This window comes from Numida meleagris, chromosome 2, assembly GCF_002078875.1.
Source record: "Numida meleagris isolate 19003 breed g44 Domestic line chromosome 2, NumMel1.0, whole genome shotgun sequence".
In the NCBI taxonomy this organism is placed as follows: Eukaryota; Metazoa; Chordata; class Aves; order Galliformes; family Numididae; genus Numida; species Numida meleagris.
Window position 1 is genome coordinate 41,693,283 of NC_034410.1, and position 18,972 is coordinate 41,712,254.

The following is an 18,972-nucleotide window of genomic DNA, read 5'->3' on the forward strand; positions in this document are numbered from 1 at the left end:
ATGATCTGAGATGGACTGCCGAAGATTTATTGCATCACTAACACTTAAAATGGAATTATACTACACATTCTGAAATATTATTTCTCACTTAGGCACTTTTTTAGTGATGCTGACAGATACCATCTCAATCACACTGTCAGGTCCTTCACTTTAGGTCAGCATCATGACTGAATGGCTCTTAATTACAACTATTGATTCAGGTTGAAGAGGGCATGCAGCAGGTTGGCTGCCTCTTCTGAAATCCAGTACAATGAAAAACCCTACCCGGATAAGCTGTGCAGTACTACGCTGAAAGAGTAAACAGATACTAAGCTGGACTTTCACAGCATTATTTGAGTAACTGGTGGAGCAGTGAGTGTAAACAAAAGTATGACAAGGATGGAAGGAAAGGATTTCAAAACTAAAATAATGCGTAACTACAATGTTATGTTTGTGTAAGAAAGAAGCAATTTGTTTTTAATTAAAAAATTCCCTCTGACACATCCCACTGCTTCCTCCCTTTTCATACCGTGAATGAGTCCGACAAATAAAGATAAATCAGATTTCAGTTTAAGGGACTTTGATAGCACTTTCACTGCCGTGCAGAGAAGAAAACCATCAAAATGTAGGTAGCATTTGAAGTCCTGAAACAGTTAAATCAAAACAAATGCTTGTAGTTCCTGTTTTCCTAAGTGAATTTCTTCAGCTGTGTCCTGCCAAACTAGCTTATCACGATTGCTTTTGTCCCCTTAGAATTATGTGAGGAGTGCTCTGAAAGTCATGCCTCCTGTTTTATTATGTTTGCTCATGACATCAGAGGCAGGTGTTGGTGGTATGGCAGTAGAAGCTGAGCCTTCCCACCAATACTCCATTACATTTATTAGCTATGTGACAGACAGCAGAAAAGGGGCAGTCTGACAAAATGGCGTCTGACATGGAAGCATGGATGGAGCGAAGCAGTGGAATGGAATTCCTCCATACGGATAAAATGTCTCCCATTGACATTCACTGAAGCTTGCTGAATGTTGATGGAGACCAACCAGTGGATGTGAGCACAGTAATATGGTGGGTGGTGTGTTTCAGCAGTGGTGACTGCTGAGTCACCTTCGCTGGTGATTTTTACAAGTACAGCATGAAGATTCTTGTTCATCACTGGCATAAATGCACAGCTAATGGTGGTGACAATATTGAAATGCAGAGTTTTGTAGCTGAGAATTTGCTCTACCAAGCAGTGTTATTGCACTCTTTGTATCTGTTGTAGTTTCTGTGGAAACGAATAGGAGGCACTATGTTTGGAGTGACCTATATATGATATTTCTTATATGTAGCCTTAATGAGAACCTGTGGCCTTACAGGAGTTAGCCTATGGTTTAGAATAAGGCAGTGACATCTCAGGCCCTGCACCTATTTTTACTATTAGCCTAATCTCCGGGAAACTTCTTCCTGTTGAACTTTCAGCATTTAATAAGTTCTGCATGTGCCTGACTTAGGTGCACAGATCACTTATAAAACGTGTGCAGCCTGTCCTACAGAGCACCATCAGATGTACTGAGCATCTGCTACAAAAATGCATGGGGCTCATGAGCACTCAGTCCTACAAGTATATGTTAACACTTCCCTCCAGGAAATCAGACAGAATTGTACTGGTCCTATTTTTTACCAGAATTTAAACAAATGAGAGCACAGAATGCTCAAGAGGCATTAAAAAAAATATATAAAAAAAACCAACCTAGTTGAAAATGCTTTTGAATAATAGAAATTTCAGCGCTGTCAATCCCAACAATTACAAAAATGACAGCCTTTCAAATTCTGATTTCTTTTCAGAGGAATTTCATTTAGCTTTTCTGCTCTTTAGGTTTTAAGTTGATGCTTACAAGCTTTTCTATGCAGCTACAATGATCAGAAATATTTTTCAGCTCAGGCAAACAGTCCCAGAAACCAGCACGTAATAATAAAGAATATAATATTAAAGCCCAGGAACTGAAAATGTTATTAATACAGCAGTATTACAGGAATTGACTTTCTGGTTGTACCCTCTCTTGGGTACTCATGCTGTGCCACACTTCTTTATGATCATTGCTTTACATCCACAGGAATCTTGCTATAGGCCACTACAGGCTGACCTCAGTCCTTAGGACAAAGGGAGGAACCTGACTTAGTGCTATCAGTCGTGGTAACAAGTGGTATTTGCAAGGAGGGCTAACATCTAAAAACAGTAGCAGCAGTTCTATATTATAGAACTCAGAGGTGCTGGCACTGGTGTTAGAAACATTTAAACCTGACCAAATTTCACGTAGTTACCACTTCATGGAGTAACTTAGAGCAATTACAGTGTGCCAAGGAGACGCTGTTTGAGGAGGGCTAATTTTACAGGCAAGGACAGGGTGTCATGCCACAGCTATTTTGAAAGGTTGAGTGGAATTACTGTCACAAATGACTAGGCTGTCTCAGAATCATGTAGGCTTGATAAAAATGAATTCTGCTTAAGGAGAAGTGCTTTGAAAAGCTTGTACATCCACAGTAGACCTGGAATCCACTAGCAAATATGTGCTAAAAATTTCTGCTTGGGATCAGAAGCTATTGTGTGAATGGCTGTGGAAATATATGAAATCTTTTCTTCAAAATGTGCTTTCTTCTTTAATGAAGCGGCCTGGGGCTTAGGGGGAAATATATATGTATAGTGTTTTTGCTTTTGTCACAAACACTGCATTTGTTGCACAAGAAAATGTAATTTCAAAGGTTTTGACAAATCTAAAAAGGAACCTTCTTTTTTCTCACTGATTTTCAGTTTCTTTGGTTACAGTCCTGCACTCGTTAAGCTGCAGCCTAGAAGCAGTATTTTGATGAGACTCTGTAGGATGTAATAGCTTAATTGCCACAAAGCTTAGTTTCTTCAAACCTAGTTGTCTCTTCAGATGTTTGTGAGACTATGGCTTTGTATGTAACAAATTTTATCAACAGGAAAAGCAGAAACACCAAGGTTAGCTTATTTAGAATCCTTTGTGATCTATCCCAGGAAACAAAAAACAGCATCAGGGTGTGCACATATTGAAGATGTGATGCTGTGAACAGACGAAGACAACTTGTCAGAAACAGAAAACAATTTGGAGTGAAAATGATGCAAGCTATAAAAGACAAATCCTTAAAATAACCTGGTTTTCTGGAACCTTTGCCTTCTGAAGAAAATTCTCTGGGAGCTCTGTTCTGCAACTTAAAGAGTAGCAAATTCTTGACACCCGCTGCATACTTAACATCAATTTCTAATTGGCATGTTACTGCTACTATTTCAGGATTTTCCAGTGTGAGGGTTTTTTTTCCTCCCTTAATGGATGCTTTTTCACAGGTCAATGAGTAATGAATCAGAAATGGTTATAACTTGACGTATTTATTTATTTTAATCCATCACATAACGTAAGCCACAGATACATGGACAGAGGTACACTTGATTAGACAGAAACTAAAGCTAATGGTGTAACCATATCTTTGGCTTGCCTAATCATAAATCTGTATGATAAAATATCACATCTGACATCATACATTTAAATTATTTCTACCCAGTATGTTATGATTAATATGATCTCATAATCATAATGAATTAATGCCACCTTAGATCACCTTATGACCTTACATGTGATAGAAAACATATAAGACATACAATATAAATAATGTCTCTGTTTAGACACAAACAGACTCTGGGCAGATATCAAACATTACATGTAATCTTTAGGATTACAGTTTACTTTGGGCTGAAGAATTTTAAACAGTGAAACAAGCTTTTCACTGATCTATCACTGCCTGTTTCTGAGACCCATAAATAGGGCTGCATCTGTAGAACTCCTCCATAGATCTGGATTACGTTGGAGGCCACTAAAGATGGAAAGGGAACTGCCTAATATTTTTACCAAAAGAGAAACTTCTTTTTCCTTCCTAACAAGCAGCTGGCATGCTGAATTTGTACAAAATGTCCCCCCAGCCAGATGGTAGGGAGGAGGGCATATGGTACCAGTTTCAACTCTTTTTAAATTAAATCCCCCTCTGGTGCTTCTTGGCTTGTTGCAGATGCACAGAATGCAGCTGACGTCAGTTCACTGATTTACTAGAAAGGAGAGGGGCACCTCAGGGCCCCTTCAACCCTCCCATGGTGACAGGCTGGTGGAATATACGCTCCCACTTCATGTGATATAGCTGTGGGGTTTGTCCCTCCCACATCCACTCCTGCAAACTTCACCTGGGGCTGTCTCCAACTCTTGGTGATGCAGGAGAGTTTGTGACTACCGTTTGTGATCTACTACTCAGTGTCATTTCATTTAACGGTAGTGGTGATATTCCAGCACCTATTTCCAAGCCCTTTTTTTTGTGCTGCCCCAAAATGAGTATTTTTTAATTCCTTCTTAATGCTCGTGTTGAAGTTCAGTATCCATCAGCAGTGGGAAAGAAGCACTTCTGAGCACCTACTCTCACCTTGGTCCGTCCTAGTGCAAACTTGTGTACCTGGGTAAGGAACCAGATCCAAACAACCTGGTTAAGCTCCGATGTTTCTCTGAGTGCACATTACTCAGTCTGTAAGTGCTGTATACCCTGTGCATACAGCTTTTCACTTGTCACCCCACAGAGCTAATTGCTCGAGTTGTTTGAGAACACATTTTAATACAGATGGAGTCTTCGGGGTTACCTGAAGGCTTGGGAGGGGTTTATGCTAGAGCACACTGCTGCACTAGAGGTGTGCTACATTAATTGCTTTTATCAGTAACCACTACCAGATTAAAAATGTGACCTCAGACCAAGATTTTTCAAGATCTAAGGGAGTGAAAAAAAGCTTCTGAAGACTAGACTTTCATTTACATACACACAGTACTTCTCAAAACAAAAAGGAAAATAGAATGTAAGCTGTCCTGTACAACAAAAGCTCATAATTAATTTCTCCCATTCTGAAATGCTGCCTGATGCCCTCACTTGAAAAACTTTTGGCTCCAAGTCTGAATAAAATTATGCAGTCTGACATGTTACTCTTAACAGTAATCAAACAAATTATCTTGTTCTTGCCTGGAGCTAAAATCTTGCGAGCAGGTAAACATCTGTTTACTAACTGCCAGCTCCTTACTATTACCTTCACCCCATTTTACCCCACTGATAATCTTGAAAAAGAATTTGCAAGTGCTGAGAGACTCGTAATATATGCAGCATTCCTGAACTTCTTGGCACATTAGCCTTGAATCAGTTCAGGCTAAACCACCTCACTACCACTGATTATTTAACTATTCACTGTTGCATTGCTGAATTGTCTTTACACTCCACCACAGGCATCTTCCTATAATGGAACTGAAATCTTTCATGAGTAGATGGGGAGTTCTTCTTTCCCCTTTAAAGAATTGCAATAATCCATCATGAAGACATGTAAGCTTTACCTTACTGGGGAGCAGTTGTTTCCATCCTCTGCTGTACTTGGGCTGTAATGTGACTGTAGCTGCAGCTGATGTTGCAGAGCTGTGCTGCACGTGCCCCATAGCAGACATCTGACAAGACGTGCTCCCTGCCTCGGCTAACATTTCCAATAGTAGTATCTTGCTTCACGGTATATTCCAATTACAGAGCACAGTCTCTTTGGATGAATCTGACGGCTGCCTTTTGCAGGCAACAGGAAACTAGCTCTTCACAGAATGAGTAGGATCGTCTTAAGAAATCAGAACCCAAAATAGATGGGATAGAAGCACATCTCCTGAAAGCTCACACTTTGGCAGTGAAGCTGTTATTGGAGTAGTCAATTCTGAAAACAGAGTAAAACAGAAATGGCTGAAGAGCCTTAAATGAAGGGAGGGAAAACTTCTATGGAAGATACACAATTAATATTTTAACTATTTCAAAAGAGTGCGGCTGAAGGAAGAGACAGGCAGGTGAGTACAGAGTATGTGGGAGAAATGGAACGTGACAAGAAAAGTATAGAAGAAAAAGTACAGGTTTGAGAGACAACAGTTAAGTCCCATAGTGAGAAAAGGAATTAATTTAATACCTGGGCAGGATAGATTAAGCCAGATTTTCTTAGATGCTCTGACAGTGTATGTTCACAACAACATAAATGGATTTAAGGTTGGAGCTCCTATAGTTCTGGCACTGCTGCACTTTGCCGTCCTGCATCAGTTCTGGGAGTTCAGCAGTAACGCCTCCTTTGAGGCTGGCTTGTTCGTGGGCTGGACATTCTCTCTGAACCAGGTAATCAACAGATCCAGCACAGAAGAAGAACAGAACTGACTGTCAGCAAAAGGAGAATCACAAAAGCCTGATTTAACACCAACTTAAACTGCAACGTCACCGCACTCCCACTCTGAATGTAGGACACTAGCAGGGGTGTGATTTAAGGATGGGATGAGAGGATTAAATCTTATGATGCTTTAAAAGTCAGTGAAAACTAATTTAAGAATGCCATAAACCAAAGTTCTTTAATTATCATAATTGCACCATGTCAAGACAAGGCTGAGTTAAGGTAATTTGAAAATATAACTACCTTTCTGACATCTCAACACGCTCAGATTTATAAAATGAAATGAGTATATATTTCCTCTGAAAGGATGACATAATTTCTTTTTTTTTCATCGTTATTACATCTGGTAATGTTAGAAATTTTGTGTTAAAAATATATATGCATACCTCTTCTCCCATGGCCTTTTCTCCCATGTAATTGGTGATACGATGAGAGGGAATGGCCTCATGCTGCACCAGGGGAAGTTCAGGTTGGATATAAGGAAGAATTTCTTCTCCAAAAGAGCGGTGAGGCACTGGCGCAGGCTGCCCAGGGAGGTGGTGCAGTCACCATCCCTGGAGGCGTTCAAGAAACATTTAGATGTTGTACTGAGGGACATGGTTTAGTGGGAAATATTGGTGATAGGTGGTTGGTTGGACTGGGTGATCTTGGAGGTTTTTTCCAAACTTGGTGATTCTATGATTCTATACACACACATACATGAAACATTCAAACTTTAGCTGGAGTTACCATGGATTTTGCCCCAGAGAATTCTATTCAGAGAAAAGATGATTAGTTCCTATTAGCTATCAGTTGGACAGTGCACATGGAAAGGATGTGGGGAGGAAATGTGCAATGCAGGCTTTACAAATGACAAACGATTTATAAGGTATGAAACTGGGAAGATCCGGTCTCATCCTTCCCCTGTCTGACTCAAGTCATGCAAGTACTGTGTAGAGGACTGTAAAAACACTGCTGAGTTTTTGACATCAAGATGAAAGAATACAAATAATAAGATTAAAACAAAGGAAATTCAGTTTTACCAGAAAGTATTTTTTCTTCCAGAAAAGCTAATTTATGCTCAGTATGTTGAGCACAGGTTGAATTATGCCTAAAGCAAAGTAAGCAAATAGGTGTTTTGACAGAAGGTTCACATATTAATTAACTCAGAAAAATGGTTATCTCTTATTACAATTTATAAAGAAACTTTTCATGAGATTAACAAAATTTGTAACAGACCTCATTAGCATTACTCAACTCTGACAATGCTTAAACAAATGCATCTTAAAAGGATCTTTCAAAAGGATCTGGAAGCTCACTTCAGAGCAGAAAAGTTACGGTCTGAAAAGTGCCTTAAAAGAATTGCATTTAACAGATCTCCATACTGTGAAACATGCCATCATAGGTATCTTTGCTGTGTTTAAAACACATTCTACTACCTCTGATAGTGCTGTGTGTAGCACAAGGGCAGTGCCAAGATGAATTGACTGTGATCCTGAAGGCTGAAACACTAAGTTGAGCTTGCATATGAACTTCTGCTGGTGAGGGCCTACCCACTGAATGACATTAGACAGAACTCTCCTTTTTTCCTATCCAAATGATGAATGGTACTATCTGGAATGTCACTTAGTTATTATGTCTTAATTTTTCCAAGACTTCCAGAGGCTTTTTTTTTTCCTGAATAAGTAGAAATGCAGCTGAAAACAATGTTTTGGGTTGCCTTTAGATTCATTCAGCAGGAGAAAAAAAGATACTTTTTGGGGGGGGCGGGGGGGGGCTGACTACATTAAGAAAGCCTATATACTATTTCATTCTATCAGATTTTCATCTCCGAAGGCCTACAGGAACATAGAAAGCACCTATTTATGCTTCCCATAGCAGTGCCACCCTCTTGGCTGTGCCAGCAGAATGACTCCTGATTCAGTTAGAGAAGCCTCTATTTACTGATTCGCTGGGTTATTTTCAACGGGCATCAGTCCTCACATAACCCCACTCTGATTAACACCTACGTTTGTCATTCTGAGATAATCTGGTGGCTCCTTGCCGCTGACAGCTGCTTGCAGAAGCAAAGTTCTGACTCCAGCATCAACAGCAGGTAAATGGTGAGATTTTGGGGGGTAAAAAGGTGAGGAGGTGTGTGTGTGTGTGTGTGTGTGTGTGTGTGTGTGTGTCAGGATGACAGAACTCTTTTTTGTGATGCAGAACACTTACGTGGAACTGGGTGGCATGGAAGCCCCACAGCGCCATGGCTAGGAGAGCACTTGGCTGCTTAAGCTGGCATTGAATGCTCATGAAACTGATTTCATAAATGCAACCCTAGTGTCAGCAGGTTCACTTGTTTGTTAGAAAGCGTTTTCAGGTCTATAGCCAAGAGAGAGGCAAACGCTGACGCGATCACCACTGAGGTGAGCAGTCTGATCTTCCCCAACCTACCAGTACTGCACATCCTTTCAAGTACTACCTTTCTTTTAAAACAGATTTTGATGGTGAGGTTTAGAGGTTTTCTGGCCTTTAATATGTTAATATATTCTTCTGTATTTTTATTTGAATTATTTATGTTGTGGGTTGATAGAGAAATGTTTGCTCATTGGATAATTCACACTAGTATTTTAGTGAAGTTTTTCGTTTTTAACATGAGATTAAAAAAATCTAGCACAAACTCTTGCAATTTGAATATGGCCAACTTGCTGGTTACTGTAATCAAAGCCTTTTTTAAAAAAAAATTTTTACTTTTCTTTCTACAATTGCATTATAATAACAATGCTCTGGTTTGCTAAATAATGACTTTGCCATCCCCTTAGAGGACATTAAGGCTCTCCCAGTACTCTTGTGTATCAAGCTCACCTTAAGGTCAAGATTTTTTTTTTATTCAGCAGGAGATGGAGATAAAATGCAAGTACTGTTTATTAAACAGCCACCTAACTTAGGAGTACAGTACAGTAGAAAAAGTAATACAATTCCCAAGGATGAATACAGTCCTAGGATAATAATGAAGAAGTGGCTGCACTCAGGAGCGCATGATTGGCAGATTTACACTAATATGAAAGAGATTAAGCTCGAAAGATGAAGGTTTTTCAGTTGTTACTATACCGTAGTGCTTGCTTTTGACTTTTTTCTCCTTTTTTTTTTTTTTTTAAGGCATGCAAAAGAAGGATATTTCCTACTTGTCAGACTTTGTCCCAGTTATTTACATAACAATGGCTTCAGTTCTGAGTAAGCTCACTAACATCCAAGATCTCCATTCCAGTCTTCTCCCCAAAGCTTCCCCTAGCATAGTGCAAAGAAGTCCAGATTCGTTGTACATGCCAATGGTACTAGTGTCACAGGTAGCTAACATGGCTCTTTGCTGGCATTACAAACAAGTGGTATTTTGGGAGCTATCCTGACAATGACAGTGCTACTTACTTCTAATGGGCTATTTCATAGAGTAACCATGGAGATATTTGAGTAACATAGCAAATAGATGGGACAGGTCTAAAATTAGGTTATTAGGCAATCTCAGTTGACCTGCTTGTTGCCTCTTTATTTTCCTAAAAGCAAGTATCTAGGGCCTATGTTTCAAATCGGCAATTCTTATTTACCTATCACTGTACATAGACAAATTTAAATTATTTTAGCACACAAAAAATTGAGCTTAAAGATCTTGAAAAGAGGAAATAAGCTATTTAACCTGACCACATTGGGCTGAGGGATTCAAGAAGCACGCTGTTATGGTCCAGGAGGCTTAATTAAAATGTTTAAAATTATAATGTTCTGTTAAACGCTCCTTATGAACTGACAGAGATGGATTTTGGTTTCTTCTGCTGCTTAAGAAAAACAAAGCAGAGGCGAGAGGTCGTTAATCATCAGCTGTCAGTGGGATTGTGCCTCTCCATCCACGTTGTAGTGCTCCTTTAGAAACAGTGTAAAGCCTACAATTAGCGTGTCTCCATTCGATTTATGACCTTGACAGTCTGAATGCGTTTTGCTGTTACTAGCACTGTGCATCCTACCTTTTGTTCATTACCCTTAAATACAAATTCATCTGAGTGGGGATGATTTAAAACTTTCCCATGCTTTGGTGCTGAGCGTTGGAATTGCAGCTTCAAGTAACGTTCCTCTGCAGGTCTTGGTAAAGTGAGTTGAATCATAGAATCATGAAATGGTTTGGGTTGGCAGGGACCTTAGAGCCCACCCAGTGCCAACCCCCTGCTGTGGGCAGGGCTGCCACCCACCGGATCAGGCTGCCCAGGGCCCCATCCAACCTGGCCTTGAGTGTGTCCAGGGATGGGGCACCACAGCTTCTCTGGGCAGCCTGAACCAGCGCCTCACCACCCTCCGAGTAAAGAATTTCTTCCGAACATATAACCTAATCGGCCAAGCTTTTCCGTGATACTTGGTGATGAGGGCTGGCACTTGCGTGGTTGGCTGCTAAAAGCAAGCGCTGAGCTGCCACCAGCAGCCCGGGCACGACTCCAGGCAGCGAGGGCCTCACACAGAGCACACACCAGGGCCACTTTTCCTCAACGCAACGCTGGGAACGAGTTTATTACCGCGGCTGGAGGCGCACCTACGCGCACGGTACCCACTGCCCCGCACCGCACGCCTCTGTAAGGCGCGGCCAAGCGCGGACTGCAGCCCCCAGCCGCCTCCCCGCTCCGGGGCGCAGGCGCACGCAGAGGAGCCGGAGGGGACCGCCCGCCCTTCCGCCGCGCGCCCCGCCTCGTCCGCCGCCCGCGGAAGTGAGCGGAGCGGGGATGCAGCCGCGCTGCCGCCCCGAGGCGCGGAGGTGAGAGGCGCGGCCAGGGGCTGCCGCCCGCTCCCCTCGGCTCCCCCTCGTCGCCAGCCCCTGCGCCATTGGGTGAGCGGGCGGCGCCGGCCGAGCGAGCCGCGGGGCTGCGGGGGGACCGCTCCCTTCTCTCTGCTCTCCTCTGTCTTCCCTCTCTCTCCCTCCCTCCCGGCCGGCGCTGAGGGAGCGCGGGGCGGGCGCTGGGCTATTTTTAGCTCCCCGGGCTGCGGGAGGCGCTGGCGGCAGCGGGAGCGGCCTCGGCGCGGCGCGGTGCGGTACGGTACGGTGCGGTGCGGTGAGGTGCGGCGCGGCGAGGCGCGGCGAGGTGCGGCGGCTGCGCGCTGTGCTCTGTGCTCTGTGCCGCGGCGCTTCGCAGCCTCCGCGCGGTCCGCGCGCCCCGGCTGAGGGGGGCTGCGGCCTGCGGGGCCCGGCGGTTTTTTACGATTATTTTATTTTATTGCCCTTCTCCAGCGCTGGTTTCTCTTGCAGATGTTGCTGCAGGTGGGGGCAGAGGGAGCGGTGTGATTGCCGGGGATCTCGGGGCGGCTCTCTCTCCACCTCTCAGCTCCCGCTCCGGCGCCGCTGTTACTAAAGACTTTTGTAACTCTCGACTCACGTACGATTTCGATGGAAAATGAAGGTAAAGCTCTCCTCGGAGCCGAGAGGAGCTCTGTGTTGGGAGCGTGCCTTTTTTCAGCTCCGTAGGGACCTCTGGGCTTGGTACTGCTTAGATACGATGTTGCTGAAATTTGTCCTTAATGGCTAAATTGAGGAGCATTAACTGCACTTTGTGTTGAAATATTTTTCTGCATATTCGATATTTATATATATATATCTATATTTAAAATCTCTTAGTCTTGCCCTCTTTGCAGTTACTTGTTTCATTAAAACCATCACTGAAGCTTAATGTTCTGCCATTTGGAAGATCTGTAAAGCTGCGATCTTTATGCATTGCAAGAAGTCGCTCCTTTTGGTCTGCTCTGATGTGCTTTATCCTCGTCTCGTTTGGGAGTGGTGTGGTCTGGGGAGTTATTTCAGTTTTTCCATACTGGGTTTCAGTGTGTGCTCTGGGAACCTCGGAAGCCCATTTGCATTGGTGATGCTGACCGTAAGCTTCACTGCTTTCCGTCTGAGGTGGCTGGGGCTGTTGAAAATCTCTTGAAATGATAATTTTCTGTATTATGGATGTAAGGTGGAGGTGCTCAAGGCCAGGTAAGATGGGGCCCTGGGCAGCCTGATCCAGTGGTAGCAACCCTGCCTATGGGAGCGGATTGGAGCTCAGTGATCTTTAAGGTCCCAAGACATGCTACGATTTTATGAAACAGCATTCCCTCTGTCCTGATCTCTGTTGTCATTATTCTTTGGAGATACTGGATAGAATTTTTTGGTGGCCGCTGTATTTCCTTTGTTGTAGATGGATGCGAACCTGAGGAGCTCAGATCAGAGAGGTGCTTCCTTAAGGATCTGACTCAGTAACCCGGGTTGGCTTTCTTGGGGTAGACTCATGGGTTTCCATGGCTGGAAATTATTCCATTTTGAAATAGGGTTGTTTTCCGTGACTGGAAAGTTGTTGTAAAGTCCAGCCTACGTTGGAAATGCCATGGGTTGTTGTAGTCTTGCATCTCAGAACTTTTTTCTAACTTGAAAAATGTCAGAATTTTATCAATGCTATTGATCACATCTTCCAAGTGAGTTTTCATCATAAAGAACACAAACTGTCAGGTAGAAGTTTTGATGTATGTGTTTATAGGGGGGACATCTCTAGAAGACTGATTTTGGTTTTGGGAGCCCAGTTAGCTGACAAAAGCGGTATCAGTGCCTTTGCATTGAAGTCACTGCATTGTAAATAAGGTTTTTGAATGACTAGCTGTCAGGGCAGGGAGAACACAATGAATCTAATGCCATTGAAAAGAAATACATGTAGGAAAAAAGCATCTATCTGATGTTTGCATGCCTAAACTTGAAAGAGCGGGAGGACTTCTAATGCCTTTTAGTTCTATTAGCAAGTAAATATGACATTACGGATACACAAGTTTTATGTGGTACAGTATGGTCCATTCTAATTCTGCTGAAGACTGGTAGCACAGAGATGACATTTCATATATGTCTTTTGGAATAAATTATATTTCAAAATGAGGCATAGTATTTATATGGTAGAAGTGACACAAAATACAGCTACGTCCAGGGGAAAAATACTTCAAAAGATGATCAGACATGTATTTCAAAGGATGAAATAGCTGCTGTGGTTTATTGAAAGTTTTCGAAATGGGATAGTTTCCTGGGGGTTGTAGGAAAGCTAAATTTCAGCACAAATTAAATAATTGAGTTGGTTCTCTTAACATTTGCGTTGCTTTCTCCCCACTCTTTCCCCCCTCCCCCCACCTCCACCATCTCATAATTGAGCCTCTGGGCAGACATACATATTTGCAACTGTCTACTGTATGTTTTTGTCCTCTCAGTGTTTTTGAGCTCTTCTTTTTCTGTCTGACATTTTGAGCCGGCTAGATGCTAGCAGCTTTCATTTGGAACGTTTCAGCACCGTTGTGAGAATCCTTAATGTATTTTCCCCAGGTGAGAGTTTGAGCTATAGAATAAGGAATGCAGGAAGGTAGAATGTGTTAATTTCTTTTCCAAGTCTATGTTTGAAAGTTTGGATATTGAGCAAGAAATGGCAGATTTTTTTTCCTGTGTTTGGAGCAATATTCAAGGACAAGAATTGATAATGCAGTTTGGAAAACTGATGTTTTCATCTCATAATTCATTTTTCATAAGCAGTATGGCACAGTCGCTGTAAGCTACCTAATGTTTTGTCCCAAGACTTTGTGGTTTCTGTCTTTTGTATTGGGATGAATTAGCTAATTAAACTTCCCCCAAAATTCATGTATCTCGTGGTAATGGGGAAGTGAATTTCCCATCATAGGAAGGTTTTTGTTTTTTTTGACGAGGCTGTGACTTAGAGGAATGAAGTTTGTGTTTTTGTTTGGAGTTCTGTGACTTCATAATTGGAGCTCTTTCTGAACTTGTGGACAGGCGAGGGGACTTGCAGCTGCTTAGAGAAAACAGCTGAGTGCAAAGTGGACATTGTGATTTTATGGGATCTCTCCTTGTATGTGTTTTGTCTGTTCTAAGTAGTTTTCTACAATTGTACCCTGATTATTTTAGTTTTTTTTTCTTTTCATTGCCATTTTTTCAGATTGTGAAAACAGGCTCTTTATTCTACTGAGGATTGTTGTACAGATGACTGCATTTTAGCAGAAATGTTGAGCTTCTCTGCTCTGAGGTTAGGCTATGATAACAAATGCGGGTTGTGAAGTGGTGCTGTTTTATTACCGAGGCCTTCTGCAGCATTAATTTTCTGATCACTCTGTGCCTATTGCAAGAGGTCAGGACTGCATTTTCCCACCTGTAGATTTTCCCAAAGTCACGCAGAACACTGGTGCAAGCACAGATTTACTGTAATAAAAGCATCGTGCGGTGGTTTCAAAACCTGTAGTCTTCATTGTTTTAAGGCCTAGTTAGCTTCAGCCTATTGCCACACACCACTATTTCAATCTATACTCTGTCAATGGCAATTTCAGGATAGTTTTGATAACTGGATGAATACTGAGATGAGTCAATTTCTTTCTTTGAAGAAGGTGCTTTAGTTTGTCACACGCTGCTGAGACAACGTGAATTTTTGCTGTTGTTTTTAACCTGTGCTTGGCGCACAGCTGGCTTTCCTAGTGAGTTTTGTGCGTGTTCCTTAAGTAGGCTGCATTGGAAAAGTGGCCGATTTCAGAACAGTGGATAGCTTCTGTTTTTTGGGGGCAGAGTGGTCATGTCATGGACCGGCTGCCCATGGACTCGACAGGTGTAAGGGCTGGTGGAAGGGTGGAGGCTGGGAAGGATGCCTGAAGCAGCAGGGAGTTAAAAACAATCCATGCTGTTCCAGAGTGGCATCATCAATTATACTTGAACGTAATATCCAAAATAATGAGAACGAATTTTGTCATGGAAAACGTTACGAATTCTGAAATGGACTTGGACTTATCACAGCAGTTCACATGTCTTTTGATATTACTTGTTTATTAAATCATCTACGTAGGTGAAACAAGAATTTTTGTATTCATTGGTTGCAGTTTGTTTCAATCTATGGCTTGCTATGAGAAAATTGGAACGCTGTACTTTACATTGATGTTGGCATAAATGACATCTCTCCCATTTAACTTGGAGGATAAAGTGAGGGAAGGGGTTGGTGGTTTTTTTTTTTTTTTTTTTTTTCCAAACCATAGTGTTTGAAGTCTTCACTGAAGGCCAACTCTAGCAGGTAATTTCCTATCTGTTATGGATTTAGTTATCATGGCACTGCTAATGTAGCACTTGCCTTGCATTAGAAATACAGGCTTCCTTTTTAAATTGCGCAGTCGGTGTCACCTCTGACTCCGTTGTGTGGTTGGTTGGTAGATCGTTATGTAGTTTTCATCTGTCCCTGTTTTTTTCCATGCAGATATACCAGAAGTACTAACCTATGATAATCTGGAAGTGGTTTAACTTGGGATCTGCTTGAGTTCAGATGCCACAGAATGTGTGATTAGTTATTTTGCTGGTTTTGCAGCCATTTTGTATTGGGATCCATGGCATTAGCTCTTAGTGAGTCACAAAATGCAGTAGTGTAAGGAAAATTAGGATACCTAATGTAAAAGAGAAACAAGCATTTTCGCTGCTTTTCGATGTCCAGTCTGACAAATGAGTGTTGATATTGGTTCCGTAGGCCTCTAGGGTTGCCCAGTTCTTCTTTCCCCTAGCCCCATGCTGGGTTGCTCTCTGCTGAGTCAGGAAGCTGCATGGGCTCATGGAGAGCCCAGTTCATGTCAGAAATAACGAGCATGTCAATCTCTGGGGGGCATAAAGAGTGGCAGTCCCCGCTGCTTAGTGCAAGTGGGATGTTTGATTGACTCTGTTCTCCCTGTAGCCGTGGCTTTGGTGTATCAGGCTGGGGCTCTCTAGGTGGAATAAGTCAAAGGTGACTAGATTTCTTTCATTGTGCCTTTGAGTTGGTGAGCAAGTTCAGGTGATAACTAATTGACATTTGCCGTGGGGTTAGTATCAGTGAGAAAGAATGACAGAGTTGCTATGCAGAGAAGGAAAGTAAAATAAGCTAATCAAGGTGTAAATATGGGCCAAGCATCTGTTTCTGGTTATTTGTTTTGTAAATATCCTAGTCTAAGTTATTAGAAGGGATAGAGTGGATAATAGGTTGGCAGATGCAGACTACAGAATCTACTTTACAAAGGCTTTTCAGATATTTTGTCATAGGTTTTCTGCAGCGCTTTTTTCCTGTACATACATAATTCACCAAAAAATCTTGGTGAATACAATGTTGCTGCATTCTTGATACTAATTGTTAGAAACCTTATTGTATCAATGCAGTGAGTTACATTTGCCTTTTAAAAGACATGGACACTGTTCTTTTAAATGGTAAGTGTGGGTTGATTTGTTTTTTATTAGAATATTATTTTGACACATTATGAAGTAACTGCTTAGCTGCCAGGTGAATAACCAGCAGTTAGGTCCTGGAGTTTCGCTCATTATTTTAAACAAATTTGAACTATAAATACTGAGCAAATATGTCTCTTTGAGGCTTCTTTTAATTACAATCACATGGCAGCTAAGTTTGTACATGTTGTGGGGATGTTGGTAGTATCTCACAGGGTACTAAAATGTTTCAGTGTTTGCTGTTCCAGTGCCATCCTTCATCTTGAGAAGCTCAGCATTAAGGGATAGAGGCAGGCTGTTGGAGGGGAGCCATATGATCTTATTTCTAAGCTGAAATGTTCTCTTCTAGAGAGTTAGCAACTTTGGCAAGATTAATGACGGGTATTTCTGCCCAAAGTCTTCTGGCCTTGAATTTCTAGAATGCCTCATGTGAATCAGGATTTAAGCGAATGCGTGTGCTGTTTGGAGCCAAGTGAGGTATGGCAACTGTGCTCTTCGACAATGAGTTTCTGAGCTGACCAAGTGCTATCTTACAAACTTTGCTTTCATCAAGGCATGAACTGAGAGAGCTGGGGCTGGCCAGCATGGAGAAGAGAAGGCTGTGAGGTGACCTGATAGCAGCCTGTCAGTGTCTGAAGGGGAGCTACAGGAAAGGAGGGGACAGGCTCCCCAGCAGGGTCTGTGGTGATGGAACAAGGGGAAATGGTTTCAAACTCAGAGGGTAGATTTAGGTTAGATGTAAGGAAAAGGTCTTTTACAGTGTGGGTGGTGAGGCACTGGCACAGGTTGCCCAGTGATGTGGTTGATGCCCCGTCCCTGGAGACTTTCAAGGTGAGACTGGGTCAGGCCCTGGGCAACCTGATCTAGCTGTGGTGTCCCTGTTCATGGCAGGGGAGTTGGACTAGATGGCCTGCAGAGGTCCCTTCCAACTCTGAGGATTCTGCGATTCTATAAGCATTATTTCGATAAATTTCAGTGAGTGCTTAGGATACTGTATTTTTTCTTCTTCTGATTAATAAGTAATGAGAAACAAAACGTTCAAGGAGGTTTTTTTTCCAGTGTTCAAGGAGTTTTTCAAACAGGAAGAATCAAAATGGAATGTTTTGGCCAAATATATTGGTAATTAAATTGTTCTGGTGTTTTTCAGCGCATTCTTGCTAACTCTGATTGGGGCAACGAGAATTTGAATTCATTGTTGTACAGCCACCAGACTGTACAAAAGTAGTCCAGCTAGCGTATCTTTTTGGTTGCATTCAAAGGTAGAATATGTGGTGTTCTTAAAAGATTCACATGTGTAGTACACAACTGGGCGAAAGGAAGGTAAAGCAGTTTGCACAGAGGTTGAGTGGTTTAGTCTGAAGTTTTGTGGCCAGTCTTCCTTACAGAATCTACAGCATTGCAGTCGGGTTAAGGTGTCGTTATTGTTGTGAAATGTTTTCTGCCTGTGAGAGCAGGCAGTTGTCATTCACAAGGCTTGCAAGATAACCCCGTGAAGTGTATACCACAACTACAGAAAATTGCCCAATTTTGCTGTTGTGCTGGTATCCTCAGTTGAACTAAATGCCCCACTTTCCTTTCTGTTTCTTCAAGAAAATATGTAACATGCTGAGAGTAAGATGCATTGCAGATGTGGAGATGTATTTCTTGGACAAATTTTTTTTTAATAATATAGTTTTCGTACTTAAATATTTTTAGTAATTTTTCAGTATTTTTAGTACATAGTTACTGAGCTTTATAGGGTGAATCACAGAATGGTTTGGGTTGGAAGAGACCTTAAAGCCCACCCAGTGCCAACCCCCTGCCATGGGCAGGGCTGCCACCCACCAGACCAGGCTGCCCAGGGCTCCGTCCAACCTGGCCTTGAGTGCCTCCAGGGATGGGGCACCCACAGCTTCTATGGGCAAGTCAGTTGCCCAAATCAGCTGGATGTTACATGGAGCATTGTAGTATTTTTTAGATTGCCTGTAGCAGACGGGGTTAAGGATAGAGAGGTCTCTTTTCTTAAATATTTTATGACTTTTACAGTTGCGCAAACCTTGATTTAGCCTGTCAGCATTAGAATTTAGATTTCTGTTGCTTAATTGATCAGAATTCCAGGAGTGTCAGGTACCAAGTGGTACAGTTCTGCTGTTGGCCTCAGGAGGGTCCTGAGTGCTGCTGGAATAGCACTGGACTACAGCACAGGCTTTTTCAGGCTGTAGGGCTGCTTAGCAGGTTGTTCTCATTTGGGTATTTATATTCCTTTGGTTAATGGGTGGTCTCCACGCCAGGTTGAATACCATCCTTTTTCTGTAAAGTCCTGTGAAATAACACAATAGCAACGGGCTGAAAGCATGTGACCTCCCAGGACAGAAATCTGCTCTGCGGGGAGAACTCATTAATGCAAATTAGCATGTCTCGTTCCTTCCAGCCTTTTTAGGGACAGAACTTTTCTGTGTGTGTTTCCTTTGATGTGGAGACTCCTGGTAAAACGTTTAAACTAAAATGCTTTTGAATAGGAACAAATTTCTTTGAA

General features: G+C 42.2%; 1 protein-coding gene and 1 long non-coding RNA gene across 6 annotated transcripts in view; one reads left to right on the top strand and one right to left on the bottom strand.

The window, feature by feature from the left end:
• Window positions 1-18,972, top strand: part of ATP2C1 (ATPase secretory pathway Ca2+ transporting 1) — an 81,024-nt gene that overhangs the window by 22,905 nt on the left and 39,147 nt on the right. The window contains exons 1-2 of one of the 5 annotated variants that reach the window (XM_021389350.1): window positions 10,868-10,982; window positions 11,472-11,622. The exons of 1 other annotated variant lie outside the window; for it this stretch is intronic. In XM_021389350.1, the coding sequence (XP_021245025.1) occupies window positions 11,617-11,622 (6 nt within the window). In that variant the 5' untranslated portion in view covers window positions 10,868-10,982; window positions 11,472-11,616. Of the gene's footprint in view, window positions 1-10,867; window positions 11,055-11,471; window positions 11,623-18,972 lie in introns of those variants that run through there. 3 more of the 5 variants (XM_021389349.1, XM_021389351.1, XM_021389352.1) reach the window with 3 other exon arrangements.
• LOC110395188 lies at window positions 4,393-6,437 on the bottom strand. Its single transcript, XR_002436242.1, has 3 exons — window positions 5,987-6,437; window positions 5,385-5,743; window positions 4,393-4,470 (listed from the first exon to the last, which is right to left on the bottom strand). It is a non-coding gene; the product is annotated as an uncharacterized LOC110395188 (long non-coding RNA).